The 19,521-nt window shown below is 53.0% G+C and overlaps 1 protein-coding gene across 2 annotated transcripts; it reads left to right on the top strand.

Annotated features, from left to right (window-relative positions):
- Positions 1-584: 584 nt before the first annotated feature.
- Positions 585-12,100, top strand: LOC113241577 (DNA dC->dU-editing enzyme APOBEC-3H-like). 2 transcript variants are annotated; one of them, XM_057316515.1, is made up of 8 exons: positions 585-721; positions 2,011-2,158; positions 3,547-3,826; positions 4,049-4,160; positions 10,071-10,227; positions 10,890-11,157; positions 11,384-11,499; positions 11,842-12,100. In XM_057316515.1, exons 1-8 carry the CDS (start codon positions 696-698, stop codon positions 11,887-11,889), a joined length of 1,155 nt encoding a protein of 384 aa, XP_057172498.1. In that variant the 5' UTR covers positions 585-695; the 3' UTR covers positions 11,890-12,100. The 2 variants fall into 2 exon arrangements, with proteins under 2 accessions (XP_057172498.1, XP_048073782.2); XM_048217825.2 differs by having other exon boundaries at positions 11,839-12,100.
- Positions 12,101-19,521: the final 7,421 nt, after the last annotated feature.

Raw genomic sequence — 19,521 nt, 5'->3', positions numbered from 1 at the left:
TCTTTGGGGTGATTACGTTTAGGCAATATCATGAGGGTGGACCCCATGAGGGGATTAGTGACCTAAGAAGAGGAAGAGAAACTAAAGCTGTCCCTCCTTCTTCCTCTCCCTCCTTCTCCACCTGTTCCTCTCCCTCAGCTCTGTCAGATGAAGGCTGAGGGGCCTTAGGCAGAGGACCCACCACAGACTTAGGAGCTCAGAGCACATCTGTGCCCTCACTGCTGGGGAGTCAGGAGAAAACACCAGAGTCCTGACATGAGATCCACACTTCCATTTCTCTTCCACTCATTCAGCAGACAGGTGGAGAGCAACACCTGGGCCCAGACATGGGGGCGCAGGGGTGATGAGGAGAGGGCTCACTCTGCTCCCCAGAGAGCCTGCCTCTCCTGGGAGCTGGCCTCCCCCGCCTCCATCCTGCTCTCCCCTGCCAGCCTGTCCCAACCCCCTCTGACATCCTACTTTCTCTTTCTCTTTGCAATAACTCAGGTCCTGCTGCCTGTCTCCACCCCAGGGCAGGAAGCCTCGCCCCCCCCCCCCCAGAGAAGGAGAGAAGGGGGGTCTGAGCCCAAGGAAGTGCAACCACCAGAGGGCCCTCCCACCCCTGAAGCCAAAGCAGGAAGGAGGTGGGGCATCTGTGGAGGCACCCGGGAAGTCTCAGATCCCGAGGCTTTCCTAAAGCAAAGCTGGGGAGAAGAATGGAGCCCTGGCATCACCACCCAAGGTACTGCAGCTGCTGCTCGCTCTGTCCACGCGCCCCCACCCTGCCCCCCCTTCCACAGCTCCTCCTTCCTGGTGGCCCTGCCCATGTGTGCCACTGTCCCTGGCCTCCTCCTCCTCCCTGCTGTCCTCCTTCCCTTCTCTCCCTCTCTGGGCTCCTTCTCTGCAGGACCCACTCCTGCCTGGGTCCTCACCCTATTCTGGGGACGCTCCCACTACTGCTCCGAACATACCCCTCCCGCACCTCCACCCAGCCCCGTGATCCTCCAGGCCAGCCTCTGGGTCTGAAAGTCTGTCGGGCCTGCCCCTCCCAGCCTGTGCCGGGTGATGCCATTCTCTGAGGCTTCTGGAAGTTTCTGTTCTCTGTTAACGCTTAGAATTTAACTAAAGGATGAGCGAAGAAGTAGGTGGATTTAGTTTTAAGCACTTTGATTGATTTTCTATCGTATTTACCCCATTGTAAACACGGTGTGAGGCTAGCTCTTGGAGGCAAAAAGAGAAGTCATCTGTTGCTGGGCTCTCCCAATCCCGCGCAGACACGTGAATGCAGCCTGTTCTCGACCTTACCCGCAACCTAGGTGACCAAGCTTCACCCTTCACGTTTGTAACGACCGCTGACTGGCAGCTGGGGGCAAGATGCCAAGGTCAGGAGAAATGCGCATATTTAAAATGAAGAGGAGAAAGAGGCAGGTCGAGGACCATAGTCATGGGAGGTCCTTGCTGGAAATAGCTTGGAAATAGCTGCCCAGGGACCGGCCGCAGCCCCATCACTCACTAGCCCTGGGCTTGGAGAGGCTGCTCCATCTCCTGCCCCTGCTTCCTTTCCTCTACAGTGGGGGTGGCTCCCACGGGATCTGGGGAGGACTCTGTGAATTGAGATATTTAAAGCACTTGGAATAGTGACCTGAACCTGTGCATTAACCTGATACTTAAAAAAAAAATGCAAAGATAAAAAATCAGGAACGAATTGAACCGCAGTATTAGAAAAGCCGTTCTCCGGGGATGGAGGGTTCCTATTTCTCTTTGCAATTTTTCTAATGCGTCGGAGGAAGAATGGGCAGGAAAACCGGCGTGGCTGGCAGGAGCAGGCCTGCAGGGGCCCCTATGGGAGAGGTCCCTGTCCCTGATGTCCCCGGCAGCACCCCGCCCATCCAGTCTGGAAAAGCAGCAGGCGATGCTCAGGACCCCGGAGCGGGAGCTGGGCAGGGAGCCCCCGTGCCCAGGGGAGGCCAAGGGTCAGGGACAACTCCAGAGAGCATTCTCCGCATTTTGTTTTCTGTCTTTCGCCCCCAGAAACCCAATGGAGTGGATAAGTCCTAAAACCTTCTTCTTCCAATTCCCAAGCCTGTGCTACGCTTGGGGGCGGAAGTTCTGCTACCTGTGCTTCCAAGTGGAAAGAGGGGGGCACCCCCTGAGTGACTGGGGGGTCTTTCGAAACAAGGTAAGGCCCGTTGACAGGCAGGAGCTGCGTCAGTTGGGAAGGGGGAAAAGAATGGACTAAAATGCCAGGTGGAGGCTCTCCGCGGGGCATGCTCCTTCCTCCGACGTTGTCCTAAGCCTTTGGCCCAAGAGCTCCCTGCTTGATCCTCCTGGAACGGGATACGGGATGGCGTTTGACTTACCCTGTGAGCCTGGCTCTAAGAGTCTGCCGGCGTTCGAATCCAGGTCTTGTCCTGGAGCTTGGCCTCTAGCAGTCTCTGATGAAAGAGCATCTTTAGAAAGTCGGGGCCTACTGGACACCAGAGCCTTTTCTGCTCTAGTAATGGTTTTGCCGGTTGAGTCCTCCGCCGCCCCACCACTGACCCCTCCCGATCCAGGACCTGTGATCCCTCAGGGGAGAGCCTGCACCCCTCGTCTGCCCGCCCCCGGCCTGCTCCCAGCCACAGCCCCGGGGTCCCTGGCAGGTGGCCACAGCACCAGTGACCAGCTTCCACGGCTGCTGGAGCCAGGCCACCCCCCTGCAGCCCTGCCCCCTCAACACCTGCCACTCCTGAGAGATGTCCCACCACACCACACCCCTACCCTCTCCTCTCTCCTGACACTACAGACTTTTCAGAGCCTCTTTGCAGGACAGAGCCCTTACGGGCTGGGTCAGGGGTAGCCCAGTACTAACCCATAGAAACGTCATGGGGGTCACGTATGTCATTTAACGTTTTCTAGTACCCAGTGTTCAAAGACTTAAGAGAAATTGATGAACTGGGTATTGATAATGTATGGGATAATATATCTAAGATTATTTCAAGTTATAATTAATATAAAAATTCTTCATGAGGTCATTTACACTCATCTTTTTTACGTTGTTGGAACAAGATGTGTACTTTACACTTGCCCCACATCTCAATTCAGACAAGCCACGTGTCAAACGCTCTGGAGACACGTGGGGCTAGCGGCTTCCCTGCAGGGCAGCATGGCTATGTGGCCCTCCCCAGCAGACAGCACCCACGGAACCAGCCTGGACCCTGGAGGGCCTGGCCTGGGGCCAGGGGGATGCTTGTAGGATGGATGGATGGGTGGATGGATGGATGGATGGATGGATAGATGGATAGGTGGATGGTTGGATGGACAGATGGACGGGCGGATGGACAGATGGGTGGACGGACAGATGGATGGATGGAGAGTGGATGTTGGAATTGATGGTCGATGACTGTGAGAAGGGATGGCTCAGTCAAAAAAGACAGGGTGGGGAAAGATGGAAAGGAGGGATAAATCAATGAACACCATGCCCCTGGGACTCCTGCCCCCTCGTCCGTCCTCTCTCGGCACCCAGCACTGCCATGCTGTCTGCTCTGCCAGCCAAGAGTATCCCCTTCTCTTCTCCGCCTCTCCCAGGTCCATCGCCGGGCTCCCTACCATGCAGAACTCTGCTTCCTCTCTTGGTTCCGTGCCCAGAATCTGTCCCCTGATGAGAATTACCATGTCACCTGGTTCTCATCCTGGAGCCCCTGCCACACCTGTGCAGATGAGGTGGTCAAGTTCCTGGACCAATACAGGAACGTGACCCTGGACATCTTCGCTGCCCGCCTCTACTGCTTCTGGGATCCACCCTTCCAGAATGGGCTTCGCGAGCTTCAGTCTGCAGGGGTCCAGCTGGACATCATGTCCTTTGAAGGTGACAGCAGAAGGAGCTGGGACAGGGCTGTGGGAGGGAGTAGGACCCGGGCGGAGGTGGGGAGTGGTGGAGGGTCTAGAGCGTCCCTAGGGAGAGTGAGTGGGAGGAGAGTCTGGGAAACTGAGGCAAGGACTGGTGGCGCCTGGCCGGGAGGTCACGGGAGGGTCAGAAGAAGAAGGCCTCCAGGACCCACCTGACTTCCTCCTTCCCTCTTTATCTCAGATTATCAATACTGTTGGGAAAACTTTGTGGACCACAAGGGGATGCGCTTCCAGAGTCGGAATCTATTAAGACATAGGGATGTGCTGGCCACAGAGCTTGAGAATATTCTTAGGTGAGGACGTCCTCAGCCTCCTGGCCTTTCCCTGCTGCTGCTCTTCCTGGCTCCAGCCACCTTCACCTCCCTCCCCAGTCCCTCAGCAGTCCCCACTTTCCCCCTGCGCATCCTCCCTCCTCCCTCGAGACTTCCCTCTCCACCGGGAGGTGGCCCCCTCAACCTGGCTCCTCCCATCTCACCACATTAATCAAATCTCGTTAATAAACGGAAGGTCAATGGGCCTGAACATGTCTAAGTGTGAAAACTGGAAACTGTGAGAGACATCCTTCCTGAGGATATGACTTCTCAGAGAACCAGGGTCCTCTGCGCTCATCACGGGGAACCCCCGGTGTCCTTCTGCGTGTCCCCGTCTCCCCGACTCGTAACAATATCAGGCAGATTGGATCCGGGCCCACCCTAAAGGGCCTCCTTTTAACAACCATCTTTTTAAAGTCTGTACGTCAAATGTAGTCGCATTCGGAAGCACTAGGGTTGAGACTTTAGCTGACGGATTTGGGGGGCACACTGTTCAGCCCAGACAATGACCCAGGGCCTTTCTGAGCTGAAGGCATGGGGCAAAAGCAAGATCCTTATTCTGCTCTCTGCCTCCTGGGTTCCGCCTGAGCGGCCCCTGCCTCACCAGCTTCCCTTCCAGCCCTTGCTGCCCTGGACCGCCCCGCCCCCCACAGTCACTGCCTCTCACCAGGTCAGCACCACCCCTGCCCTCACTCCCACATCCCTTACCCCCTTCCCACATTGCTGCCAGAGGGGACAACAGAGATTGCAGCCTGGAGACAGCAACGGAGAGTGAGCTAGAAATGAATTATTCAGTTTATGTTTAAATAAGGCTTTTTTTTTTTTAATGTAGGATTGGGTTTGGGAGGCCTGAGATCATCAGAACTTTTCCAAAAAAGCAGAATCAAAAGTGGCAGGCGGCTGAGAATCAAGTCGGGGAGACAGGGAAGCGCGCAAGCAGTCGAAGTAGAACAGGGACCATCTGGGTCTTTGACCACAGAGCCGACGACCCCATAAACATACTGGGGGGAAAGTCAGAGGCAGGGCCCCCTGGGGTGGTCTGGACCAGGGCACGGCGAGAAGGAGCAAGAGGTCAACCTGAGACGGTGGGATTCTGGGCAGGCAGAGGCAGGAAAAGCAAGAGGGCAGGTGTTCGGTTTGGAAGACATCCCTAAAATCACTGTGGAGAATGTCTTGGGTCCCATTCAGACCAGCTGTTTCTCCCTCTGATCTTGGCTGTCTAGGTGTGAATTGTTGGTGGCCCTAGACCGCTGTCCCTTCCCTCGGCTCCCTGTCTCTCCTGCTGCCTGGGGGCCAAGGGCAGAGCTCAGAAGAGCTCGGGCTGCCCCCCACCCCAGTCTGCCCTGCTGCTCTCCCTGCCCGCACAGCCTCCACGCAGGGAGGCACGGAGAGGCACATGTGGACAACGCAACTCTCGGAGGCCTGCATCGTCAAAACGGGCCAAAGGAGCCAGCTCAAAATATCCCCTCCTTCAGGAGGAAAGAACCAAGCGGAAGGCTAGTCTTAGAGATCTGTGGGGGCCTTCAGGACATTTCCTCCAAAGCAGTCACGCTCCCACTCTGGCACACTGCCGTTCTCTGCCCATCTCCAATGGCTAGCAAGAGTTCAGCCCTCCTGCCCACCCTTCCTGCTTCTCGGGCCAGAGGCGTCTTAGCTGTCATTTTGACTAACACCTGAGTACGCAAATCTGATCACTTTCTTGGAAGGGCCGGGGCCCAGCTCATTCTGGAAGCTTCTTCCATTGGCTGGGGCCTCTAGACATGAGACCAGATGGCAGTGAATAGTGAACTATTCCCTCAGATCCTCCAACTCTTGCCCGTGCTTTTGTTACCCCCTTGGGGCCATCCCAGGGCCAGTAGGGCAAAATAAGGTGTGCGTGTGGCAGGGGCCACCAGCTGGGAGAAGTTCTGCGGGGACTCATATATGCATGTCGTCTGGACTGGGGGTGACAGGTGGCTGCTCTAAGGCCTCCTATCTAGGATTCAGCTTTTCCTCTCTTTGTTTTTCCATCCAGGGGTCTTGGTGGACCTGTGACAAGGCAAGCGGATAGCTTTCAGGTCACACATTTCAATGTCAGGTCCTAGAGATGTCAAGACCTAGGAGGCCTTGTGGGGGCAGCAGTTTCCCTCCTCTTGTGTCCCACCCCCCAACTCCTACTCCAGGAACACTGAGGAAGAGGGAAGGGCCAGGCCAGTACCCTTGGAAGGCATTCCAGCTCCGCCATTTGCTTGCTGTGTGGCTTTAGAGAGTAGCTTAGCCTCTCTGTGCAGGGACCTCATCGAAGATGTCAGGATAATGGTAAGCCCCTCCCAAAGCTACTGGGGGCTTTGGTAGCGGAGAGAGTACAGGCTCTGCTCAACACACCTGCCTTCTCCAGGGTTAGGGATGAAGATCTGACCCATAGACCTCACCTTCCAGATGCCCAGAGTCCTGACACGATACTGAATGACTCTAAAGGGCAACACAGGGGTAATGGGGGAAGGGCTCACTCCACTCCTCAGAGAGCCTACCCCTCCCCAGGAGCCAGCCTCCGTCCTGCTTTCCCCAGCCAGCCTGTCCCAAGCCCCTCTGGCACCTTACTTTCTCTTTCTCTTTGCAATAACTGGGGTTCTGCTGCACAGTGGGGCCTGTCTCCATCCGAGGGTGACTCAGAGAAGGAGAGAAGGTGGGTCTGAGCCCAAGGAAGTGCCACCACCCGAGGGCCCTCCCCTGTCCTCCCACGTCCAAAGACAAAGCAGGAAGGAGGTGGGGCATCCGGGGAGGTCACTCCAGATTGGGGCTTTCCTGAAGCAAAGCCAGTAAGAAGAATGGAGCCCTGGTGCCCCAGACAAAGGGCAGGCCTGGGACAAGCCAGCTGAGGCAGGCAGCTGCCTAGGGACTCCCAAGGTCAGGTACGTTGGGAGGAAAGAGGGTGGGTGGGAGCCCAAAGAAGCACAATCAAGCTAGGGCCTCCCACCCCAGCCTTTGTCCGGCAGGAAGGGGGTGGGTTCACCACTCAGACTGCTGTGGGAGGACACCCAGAGTAAGGGGCTTTCCCAAGGCCAAGAGCAGCCTTGTGAGAGGGGAGTGGAGCTGGAGAACCTGGGCCCCAGGCCAGGATGGGACGAGCCTGCCAAGGAGCCTGGGACGGGGCTGCAGGGACCCAAGTACCACTGCTCGCTCAGCTCTCTGCCTCCTTCCTGCTCCCAGCCCGACTTCTCTCCCTCTCTGACACCTCGTCCAGTCCATCCCCGTCCAGTCCATCCCTGACCGTTCCTGCCTCTGGCTCTTGCACACCACCTGGGCAGGTGCCCATCCCCCCACCCCAGCCCCACCCCTGCTGCCTCCAGCATCCTGTCTCTGTCTCCGTGGCCCTATCCCCTAGGCCCATCCCCTAGGCGTGGCCCCTGGGTCTTTCTCAAGCACTTCCTTTAAGCTTAGTTATAGACTTTAGATTCAAGGACGATTGAGACAATTGTTGGAGTCAACTCCAGATTTATATATTTTATTTTAAAGACTTGCACGGTTTTGCAAAGAATGCTGTAATTTCTGTAACCGACCTGAGCAAGAGTTCATCCGCCTTCCATTTTGGCTGTGAGTTTCTCAGACTTTCCTTGTTTTTGATGACCTAGACAGTTTTAAGGAGGACTGATCAGGAATTTTGTTGGATGTCCTTGGGATTTGTCTGATGTTTTTCTCATGCCTTGACTGTAGTTATGGGCTATTGGGAGGAAAACCACAGAGGTGAAGTACCATGTTCAGCACATCATATCAACAAGCCCTGTTTTTTATATTTCAGGAAGCCAACAGAGAGTTGACGCTGGGCTTCTGTGCTGAAGAGACAGGCTAGTTACTGGTGTGCTACCACCCAGGGGAGCCGGGAGCTGATGCTCAAAGGTCCTGAACTCCCCGGTGGTTTGCAAGTAAGGGTGTTTAAGGGCAAAAACTCAAGGTTAGGGGTCCAGGCTCGTGGCTTCTTCTGATTTATCTGGGATTAGGTAAACTTCAAGATTGATTGACTTGTCTTTCTGGTACCAACCGGTCTGGTTTCATCCAGATTGTGGTCAGTGGTCCTACCGCTTCCCTGGTCCAGGTCTGCAGGCCAGCTCAGCAGAAGCAGAAGCCAAGCACCTCGTGGCTCTGGTGGCTGCTTAGATGATGTTGCCTGGGTAAAGTTCATCGTCTTAAGCAAAGCATCGTCTAAGCTCCCACTGGCGTTTTCCCCAGCAATCTTTAACTGCGGGCAACACGCCTTTCTGCAGACTTAATTCTATGGATGGTTTCATTTCTCTACTGTGGAGGGAAAAATCATCTCCAAGACAAGAAGATAAATTGTTTCCAGGGAAGACACTACCAAGTGTGCAAAATTAAATTAGTCTTTAAATGCTTCTTACAAGTTGTTTCCATCATCCCTCGATTTTAGCTATTCAAGGTCAAGCTTCAACGTTTGTGCCATAAAGATAGTGTACTTGTCTAAAATTTGAAATATTTCAGCCCTGAGTGTCCGGGTTTGCCAGGGATTGGGGAGTCTCTCAGGGCGTGGGAACTTCAAGGCTAAAATCGGGAAGCCGCGGGGCAGCTGGTTGTGCTAAGTGTGCGATGAACGGATGTTTCCGATCCGATGTTCGCGCTGAGCGCAGCCAGGTGCCCTAACTGAGACTCGCAGCTCTGGGGGAGGTCACTGGCGGGCAGTCCAAGGCCAACATCCAGGGATGTCTTTTTCAACCACAGTCATTGAAATGCACCTGAGGCTTTACTAATCAGCATAAAGGGTGTCGGAGATGGGTTTCCATGATGAAATAGTGGCTTTGTCAATTAGCGTAGCAGATGACAGAAATGGTCTTTTGTTGGTGGAATCCATGGTTCAAAGAGTTGGCTGGAAATATGGGAAGGCACCTCCGGCCTTGAGGGAGCACGGGATCCCGTAGTCTGTACAGGAATGGCACCCTTGGCTTGATACCTGTGTCCGGTTCCAAGCGTCTGTGGTCACCTGAACCAGACTCAGTAGTCGGCCAGGTCACATGAGCTTCGGGTGGAGTTTCCAGAAGGAGAGTGGGCTGCGGCCCCATCGAGCTTCCCCAGCGCGTTCAGACTGGTTGGCGTCTGCTTGGTCAATGATGTCCACATGCAGTGGGGCTCCGCCGGATGGGTTGTCAAGCACTTCTCGGGGGCAGACAGGAAGGCTCCTAGTTCTGTGTCCACGTACTTGTCTCTTTGCAGCGCCGACGGCTGTGCACGCACGCTCACATGAACCAGGTCACTCTGCGACTGAAAAACGAGCCAGATAGGAGACGGAATGCTCTCCAGAGCACCGTCACAACTGGGGGGAGGAAAAGCTACGTGAGTCCTTTAGCCAAAGTCTCGGTCACAACACGTCCTTGGTGACAACAGTTTTTCCTGTTCACCAGCCTCTCTGCGCTTTGTACAGTCAAGATTGTCATACCCACACCTAAGCAAAGAGCACAGAGTTAGAAGAAATACCAGTGCAGCCCCTCCCTCCCCAAAGAGAAGGGCTGTGGCATTGGACAGCAGGGTTGAGATGTCCGTGGGACCTGAACAGAGGGGTCTGGGGCACAGGACAAAGATGGGTGAGCCAAAGAAGGACATATGATGTCGAGTTCTCAGGGTGGGGCCCCCCAGCCAGCCCAAGGCATCTGGCCAGCAATGACCTCCAGCGTGGGCGTGGTGGGTGCTCCCCCAGACCAGAGGTGGGGCTGTGTGCAGCTGGGAGAGCTCACCCTCTTCCTTCTCCCTTCCCAGCCCTCCTGGCCAACAAGGAAAGAGGAGAAGGTCCCTTCCCTCCCCACCCCAGGGGCCCAAGTGGACCCAAGGAGTTGGGTTCAGAAGGTGACAGAGCCTGGGGTGACACCAGAGGATGCTCTTTGCATCTTTGGTTTTCTTCCTCTTGCGCAGAACCACGATGAACCCACTACCACGAAAAGTATTCTACCATCAGTTCGGCAACCAGAAGCGGGTCCCAAGGCCCTACCGCCGGAGAAAGACCTACTTGTGCTACCAGCTGAGGCCCCAGGATGGCCCCGTAACTGCCAGAGGCTGCCTTCAGAACAAGGTGCCCGGCGGGCTGTCTGGACACGGGGCCGATGGGGAAAATGCCGAGGCTTCACCGGGTCTCAGTGAGCCCTGCTTCCCGGGAACTCGGCATGATTATCCCGTCCCTGGGCCTCCGCAGAAGCTGTTCCCTCCAGCAGAGTGCTCTTCCTGCCCCTCTTTGAGGATATAATATTTACTTGTCCTCTGGATATCAGTTCAGTCGCTGCTTCTGAGAAGCCAAGCGGTCTTCCAAGGACTGAGCGCTCAACCCCACCTCCAAGAGCCCCTCATACACCTGCCCTCTGCCTTCCCACCTGCCCCGTCCCGCCTCCCTCCCATTCGGAACTGCTTCTTGGGAACCCCATGCTCGAACATCTCCTGATGTCCAAAAGGCGAGGTCTGCTGAGCATCTGGGATGGTGTCATGGGGGTGTCTGTCTGGCAACCCGTCTCCTCCGGGGGGGGGGGGCGGGTCGGGTCTGATTCAGATCAAGCTGCCGATGCTCTGGGGGGTGCTGAATTAATGGATGAGTGAGAGAAGGAAGGAAGGAAGGAAGGTTCTTTCCCTGTCCTAGGCAAGTTCACAGGGCAGAACCCCTTAGCCCCAGTGGCGCCCTCAGTATGTGACCTCTGTTCTCTGCGTTGTAACTAAACCCTTCTCTCTGTCTGGGACCCTGTCTAGAAAAAGCGCCATGCAGAAATTCGCTTTATTGACAAGATCAGGTCACGACAACGGGACTCATCCCAGACATTGGAAATCACATGCTATGTCACATGGAGCCCCTGCTTCACCTGTGCGGAGGAACTGGTGGCGTTTGTCAGAGACCACCCCCACGTCAGACTGCGGCTCTTTGCCTCCCGCCTGTATTTCCACTGGCTGAGGAAGTATCAGGAGGGGCTGAGACTATTGCACAAGTCCAGGATCCCAGTGGTCATCATGAACCTCCCGGGTAGGGAGAGGGCCGAGCTGTCAGGGGACGGGAGGGTTTGCAGCTCCAAGGACGGAAACGCCACTGGGGGAGAGGGGTGACTGGACTGAAGGGTGGTGGCCCAGCAGAGGCCCAAGCTGTGACACCGCCAGGAAGGGCAAAGGAAGGAGGGGTCCCTGCCGTGGCAGGGTGCACGCTTGCGGCTCCCCTGGCCCGGGGGCCTGACTGCCTTCCCTCTTCATCTCAGAGTTTCAGAACTGCTGGGGGGAGTTTGTGGACAACCAGGACAAACCTTTTCAGCCCTGGAACAAGCTGGAAACGTACAGTGAAAACATAAACCGTCGGCTCCAGAGGATCCTCGAGGTGAGAAGCTGTCCCCGCTGCAGGCTCCTGGCCCCCCTCTCCCCCTGCGACCCCTCTTCCCAGCTCCAGCGCCCCCTTGTGTCTGTCACTCCTCTCCTTGCTCTCTATCCCCACTGTCCCCCCACACCTTTCTCTTTTCTCCCAACACCCTTCCCTTCACCCCAACAGGGACTCCCACTTCCTTCCTTATCTCCCTTTTCTTAGGATCTTGTCCATTTTCTGGTTCCCTCGAGGCCTCGATGGCTTCTTTGACTTGGCTCTTCTTGTCCCCTCTCCTTAGCTTGCTCCCCGCACCGCTGGCTGCCAATAACACTTTTAATTGTTCTCTTTCTCTCTCAGCAGCCCCAGAATGATTTAGAAAATGACTTCAGAAATTTGCAACTTCGATGACCCTCAACCCCTTCCCCCATTCCTGGAGCCCCTCAATGCTTCATGAACCGGCTGACTTTTAGAAGCAACGTGTGAGTTCCACAGTCACACCTGAGCCTCCCTGGAGTCCAGAAAACCTTCCTCCTTCGTTCTTTTGTCTCCTCTTTTTTTTTATAAGTAGGTATATATTTTTATAACTGAAAAAATAAAAATAATTTTTAAGTCTGTAAAACTTGGGTGACTTTCTAAAAGAGAAATCAGGACTTTCCGTCATCAAAAAATGAGTATAAAGGATTTTTTATCCTACCGCACCAAGGAAAAAAAATGTGTTTGAGAATTCCCTCTAAAGTCTAGAATAGTCGGATCATTTTGTCATCCCAATATTCTCTGTTCCTTCTCAGCAATCTACTGTGTGTCTAAATAAATAAGGTAACACAGCTGAGCGCACACAGTTGCTCAGAGGACTGCCTGGGGGGGGTCAATAAAACCAGTTGACGCGGCGTTATTCGGTGTTCTTCTTTGAAGCAATAAGCACGAACACCAGCTGATTAAAACACGGGAAAAAAGATTCGTTATAAAGATATTGGGTGGCTCCTTGAAGCTCTAGGAAAGAGGGAGAGCTAGATTCTGCCGCTTCCAAGCCAGGACGGAGCCCCCAAATTATGGGGCAGAGCCTGTCTAATAAAGGTGGCCCCGCCCACCTCAGCCGCGCCTGGAAGCTGGTTGCTGACCTAGAGCCCCCGCCTTAGCTGCCTCCACTGCCAACCCCGCCCCCCGCCCGGAACGGAGAAAAGGAAAGGAGAAGAAAGGAGTGACAATAAATAATGAACAGAGCGGGGGCACCTGGATGGCTCAATCCATTGTCTTAGCGTTCTAATGAGGGCAATAAGACAAAGAAATTCCATGATCAGTGTGAACATTGGAAAAACACATAAATTTTCTGTTGTTGACGATTTGACACCCTCCAAACCCAAGAGACTCCAGTTTGGTTGGGGGGGAGGGGAGAGTAAATAAGACAGCTGAATACAACATAAATATCTAAAACCTTTTTTTATGGGGCGCCTGGGTGGCACAGCGGTTAAGCGTCTGCCTTCGGCTCAGGGCGTGAGCCCAGCGTTATGGGATCGAGCCCCACATCGAGCCCCACATCGAGCCCCACATCGAGCCCCACATCGGGCTCCTCCAATGGGAGTATGCTTCTTCCTCTCCCACTCCCCCTGCTTGTGTTCCCTCTCTCGTTGGCTCTCTCTATCTCTGTCAAATAAATAAATAAAATCTTAAAAAAAAAAAAAAAACCTTTTTCTCTAGGTTAACAACAATCATCTAAAAATGGAAAAGGGGGAAAATATTTCACTTAAAATAGCAATAAAAAGTATTAAATCCAATTCATACAAAAATCAGTTGTACTACTATACACCAACAATGAACAGTCTGAGAAGGAAATTAAGAAAGCGATCCCATTTGGGACTCCTGGGTGGCACAGTCAGTTAGGGGTCCAACTCTTGATTTTGGCCCAGATGGTGATCTTAGGGTCATGAGTCAGGCTCTGGGCTCAGCGGGGAATCTGCTTGGGTTTCTCTCTCCCCCTCCCTCTGCTCCTCTCTCTCTCTCTCAAATAAATAAATAACTAAATAAGAAACTATCCCATTTAATTAAAAAGAAGAAAAAACTAAGGACTAAATTTAACCAAGCAGGCATAAGATCTATTAATGGCCAATTGCAAAACATTGTTCAAAGAAATCACAGCCACAAATACCTGGAAAGATGTCTCATGTTCATGGCTTGAAAAACTTAATGTTGTTAAAATGTCCACAGTACCCAAGATGATCAGCAAATTCAGTGCAATCTCCATCAAAATCTTAATATCATTTTTTGCAGAAATGGGAAAAACCATCCTAAAATTCGTGTGAAATCTTAAGAGACCCCCCCAATTGCCATGCAACCTTAGAAAATACAGAAGTTTGGAGAAAGATGCCAATCTCCAAAATTAAAATCTGTATAACAAAGGAAAACTTCACAGTCCCCAATGCCACAAATAAATATTGCAAATAAATAATAATAATAATAATAATAATAATAATAAAGAGACCAAGCTTAATGATGGAAGATTTCAGCTTAAATCTCCTTCGAGTGTACCTCTCAATAAGGAAATCAGTCTCGATGACTCAGATCCTGCACTCTCGATGGGCCTGAAATATTCTGTGTCTGTTTGGCCTGTTATTTAAGATGTCTGCAGGGGTCAAAAGGATCAATCACAGTAGACTTGTGATTGCCATCTAGGTTTGAAGGAGCTGTAATTAATCACATTATTAATAATGTTTAAATGTTCAGGGAAATTGATTTCCAGAGTTCTATTACTTTCATAAATTGTTCAATGCACTAAGTACCCATACAATTGAGTGATCCCCTCCAGGCACAGAAACCTCCCGGATGTTAAAGGATTATCAAAAATGTATTAGTTACATTGAGACTGCCTGAAAGCAACGGAAATCCCCCAAACAAGGGGCTGAAACTAGCCGGGAGCAGGGGCCGCTGAGGATGGTCTGTTCGCCTCCAAGCTCCTAGGTCTCCGTTCACATCCTCTGCCGTGGGAAGGCGCCCCCTGCCTTTGTGCAGAGCGGCACTCCCGAATGGACGATTATCTCAACAGAAAAATCCAGATATAAGCTGCAGAGCGAGGATGACCCAGGCTGCTTCCAGCTTTCCACTCTCGTTCTTGGGATGTGTAGGGTCTTTGTCCTCGTGGCCCCAAAATATTGCGCAGTTGTAACATCTGTGTTCTGTCAGCTAGGATGGAAAAGAGGAGAATAAAGGGGCAAAGGACCCACCTGGCAGTCTCCTAGGAAGAGTCCCAGAAGCTGTCATTGGGCCTTTACCGTCACATCCCACTGACCAAGACTTAGTCATTTGGCCACATGGGGCAGCAAAGGACTCTGGGAAATGTAGCCTTTATTTGGGAGGGCCATATAACTTGGGAAATGTCAGGGGTTATACGTTGACAAAAAAGAGAATAAATAGAGTGGAACAATTAGTCTCTGCCACATAAGTGAGAAAGTATCTAATAATAAATGTGAAATGTGTGTGTGCTGAGTGGGAGAGCATCCCCTCCAAGATATATGTCCTTTCCCAGAATCTCAGAATGTGACCTTATTTGGAAATAGGGTCGTTGCAGATGTAATTATTTAAGATGAGGTCACACTGAAGTAGAGTGGGCTTTTCATCGAATACAATCCGTGTCCTTATGTGAAGAGGGGAGACCCAGACCCAGACTTGCAGGGAGAAGGGCCTGCGAAGACCAAAGGAGAGCTTGGGTCTACAAGCCAGGGAACGCCAAGGGTTGCCAGCAACACCGGAAGGGAAAAGCCCCCACCTGTAGAAGACGCAAGAAAGAACCTCCCCTAGAGCTCTCAGGGAGATCGCAGCCTACGGACACCTTGATGACAGACTTCTAGCCTCCAGAACCAGAGAATACATTTTTGCTGCTTAAAGAAATTCAGTCTGTGGTACTTGGTCATGGCGGCCCGGAAACGAACACAATGTATATACAAATGGCGGTCTTATTAACTAATGATCCCCAATTTACAAATACTTATCTGTGGTTGGTGGAGGGGAGGGATACTATTCTCGAATGTCACAAAAATTATGAACTGCATAGGAAAATCCCTAAGAAGAAAGATGTACACTCTATGAATATAATTTTAAAATGTGGATGAAGGATATAAAAATAGAAGCTAGATGAAGTGAGGAAAAAATTTAATATTCTTACAGAAAATATTGTACTTTTTCGTTTTTTCTCCTATAAATTCACAGCACTCTTAACCAAAATTTCCTTTGAATTTGTTTCCATAATTGGGCCTATCAGTTTTAATCTCAATATGAAGAGAGAAAATCTGCAAGAACAGCCAAAAGAATTCTGAAAAAGAATAACAATGTTAGGAGGGAAGAGAGATTGCCCAATGAAGGGTTTTAAAGCTTTAAGAATATTGAACCCTAAAGCTAGAATAGTTAAACTAGCTTACAACGGCTCCCACTAGCCAAATCTGAGAAATTCTGAGCATTCAAGTAAATAATGATATATGAATTATAGCCCATTGAGTGAAATAGGGAGACCATGAATCCGTACTAATATAAATACATAACTACATTGAAAATGTGATGAAGAATGGGAGGGTTACATAGTTTCAAATGATCTCCAGAAAATAGCTCTTCATTTCAACAGGAAAAGGAGTAACTAGAGGATACCACCTTAATCAAATGATCCAAGAGGACCTGCGAAGCGATGGGGCAAACAGACATCGTGTGCTATGTCTTGGGTACCGTGAGAACACAGCATCACCTTGGTAATGTCCCTGTTGAAGATGCATGACCTGAATCTAATCATGAGGAAGCATTAGATGAGCCCCAATTCAGGGGCAGACTGCAAATTGCTCCCTCACTTATCATTGGTCCTATAGCACCCCTAGTGGTCGGGAGCGGCATTTCATCGGGTCAGTTGTTTCTCCCCAAATGAATGAAGGTTCTGTTAGCAGGAAGACAGTTGGGTATTGGGGGTTGTTATGGGCTGAACTGCGTCCCCTGCAAAATTCCTTTTTTTTTAAAGTAGGCTCCACGGCCAATGTGGGGCTTGAACTCACGACCCTGAGATCAAGTTCAAGAGTCACAGGCTCTACCCACTGAGCCAGCCAGGCACCGCATCCCCCCTTGCAAAGTTCCTGAGCTGAAGCCCCAATTGCCAGGACCTCACAATGTGACTGCATTTAGGGGCAGAGCCTTTAAAGAGAGGTTGAAGTCAAATGATGTCACAGGGGCGAACCGTAATCCAGTAGGATTGATGTCTTCATAAGAAGAGCAGAGTACCGGGGCACCTGGATGGCTCAGTGGGTTAAGCATCTATCATCGGCTCAGGTCACAATCCCCGGGTCCCGGGAACCTGTTTCTCCCTCCCCCTCTACCTGCTTGTGCTCTCTTTTTGGCTCTCTCTCTCTCTCAAATAAATAAATAAAATCTTTTAAAAAAGAGAGAGATTAGAACACAGACACACATGGAAGGAAGACCAGGTGAGGCTACAAGAGAGGTGGTCATCAGCAAGCCAAGGAGTGAGGCCTCAGAGCAAATAACCCCACCAGAACCTTGATCTCAGCCTTCCAGCCTCCAGGACTGTGAGAGAATTTCTGTGTTGTTGAAGCCCAGCTCTCAGTTCTGGGGGCCTTGGCACGTTACCACGGTGAGTACCGGTGTCAGCAAGCAGCGAGCTGGCTGGGGGAAGGCAGGGCTCAGGAGAGTCCACGCACCCAGGCCTTTCTTCAACAAGAAGTAGGTATGAAACAGAGGACGGGGTGGCGGGGGGTTTCACAGCTATTGGAACCGCTGTCTTCCCTCTTCCCTGCTGCGTTCCCTGACTCTGATGTCCCCATCAGAAGCACACCGGGGATGCCCCCCTCCCCCATCGTAGGGGCCCACCTGGCCAGTCATTTCTGGGGAGCTCCTGGCCCAGCTGACTACTCTGTTCACGTGTCGTAAGGCCCTAGACGAACAGGTCACAACCCCCAGCACGGGGGGTGTTCTCGAGGTCTGTTTGAGAAACTCGACTCTGTCGCTGGGAGGCCAGCCACCCCTCCTTCACCTGTCCTGGATGTGCGCTTTACCTTCTGCCCGTGTGCTCTGATGTTCCCTCTGCTACTCTGCCCTTGGCCACCTTTACACCTTCTGGAAATTCCTCAACCTTTGTCATGTGTTGAATGGCCCCTCCTTTCCAGCTTTCCGGTCCTGCTATCCATATTTCTCATTTTAGTTTTCAGTGTTGATTGGTCGTTTGGTTGTCATTTTACTGGGATTTTAGGAGGGAGGAGAGGTAAAGGCTTGGCTCAGCTTTGCCCTCTTGAACCAGAAGTGCAGGCGGTGTTGGCTGGAGGGTTGGACAGATGGAAGAATAAAGGGGAAAGTGTGCGAAGAGCCGAGTGGATGAAGACCATTCACTCTTCCTGGCGGGCAAAGCACAGCATAGCCCAGTAACTGAGGGCTGGCAGGTGGGCGGCTCTAGGGTCAACCTGACCGCTGGCTTGGTCGTTCGACCAGAAATCTTGCCCTGCCCTTCTTGGCCGCCCCGAGACTCCCTGGGCTGCAGCGCTTCCTCGGCAAGACTCCTTCTTGTCTCAGGTGGTGCCGGGCCTGCATCCCACCCACGCCCTCCCAAGGTCTGAATGTACCTGGTACAGAGAGAGGCTAAAGAAACCACTGGAGCCACTGGCTGAGGGCGGGAGAGATGAGACTCCCAGGAAAGAGCACCAGAGCGCTGGGCTGGTAGGATGACACCAGGCTCAGACGCCATCTGAGTCCACCTAAGAAGGGCGGTCCAGGAGCCGATGGAAGGCCCTGTTGTGCAGTGCAGGGGTGTGTGCAGTCCTGGGGCCCGGCTGCTTCTTCCCCTTTCCCCTCAGATTTGCAAGGACAGTTGGGAGACTTTGGAAAGACAGGACGACTGCGGGCTGCCCCAGCAGAGTCCCAGCAAGGGCGGCCTCCCTCTCTTTCCTCCACCATCTGTGGAGGTGGTCCTCTCTCACTTCTCCACTGTAGCTGGTCCCCACGCAGCCTCTCCAGAGCTGGACCCTCCTTCCCTCTCTTTCCTCCCGTCCAGCTTCCACCCCGTCAGACTCCGCAGCTCCTCTGACCGCGGGTGGGAGCTCCCTTGCCCTCTGCACAAGCACAGCTCGTAAGTACAAGAGACTCGACGCCCTGGGCATCCTGGACGCTGAGGGATAGAAGCCCGTGGGTAAGCAAGCCTGTCTCGGTCCTTCTGGGGGAGGCTTTCGAATGCTTCTCAGAAAGTCTACGTGGAATTAAACCCCTGTTGCTCACAGCATCAACCTCAATGGTTCCCAGCCCCTCACTCTTGCTTCCCAGGACCACCTCCTAAATAAAGCACCCGCACCCAAGCCTCATCTCAGAGCACGAATGAGGGGTGCATGCGCGGGGCAGGCTGGGAGGCCTGCGGACTGAGTGGGGCGATAAATGGCCCAGGAGGAGGTGTTGATGTGAGAGCACCCCCCCACACACAACTCAGGAGTTACCAACTGACCAGGACACCTGCCGCCGGCCCCCGTGTCCTGCTAAGACGGCTCCATGAGGCCCGGGCCTGGCGACAGCCCATTCCGGGATAGAGATACTGTGACGAGGGGTCTGAAGCCCCTTTTTGATGTTTAGCCACTGACAGCTTTTATGCCTACTCCCCTCTCCCCCCCTTGCACCCCACACCTGGGCAAACTGATAAGAAAGCCTTCTTTGGTACCAGCGGGAGATTCAAACCCAGTCGGTACAGGGGCACTTGGCCCGGCCTGCCCTCTCACAGCAAGGAAACCCGGGCCAACTGCCTCCCTGGGCGCTCTCGGGCCGTTACGAGCCACACCACCTACCCCATCACCGCCACCGTCACCCCGCAGAGGCGGGCCACAGCCCTCCAGGATCTAGTGTATGCGCTGAACCATCGGTGCTGCGTCCAGGGAGAGCCGCGGGGCGGGCGCCGCACCGGCCCTCCTCACCCCTGCCACTTAGACCCTGGCCCCAGTTTCCAGTGGAGGGAATGCTCCCACCGGGGGACGGTGGAAGGAACGCCTCAGAAGCCAGCACTGCCACTTGGTCCCTTGGGCAAGAACGGTG

Source organism: Ursus arctos, unplaced genomic scaffold (genome assembly GCF_023065955.2).
Source record: "Ursus arctos isolate Adak ecotype North America unplaced genomic scaffold, UrsArc2.0 scaffold_21, whole genome shotgun sequence".
Taxonomy (NCBI): domain Eukaryota; kingdom Metazoa; phylum Chordata; class Mammalia; order Carnivora; family Ursidae; genus Ursus; species Ursus arctos.
Note: the sequence above shows the minus strand (reverse complement) of the source record. Positions and strands in the feature narration are given on the sequence as shown.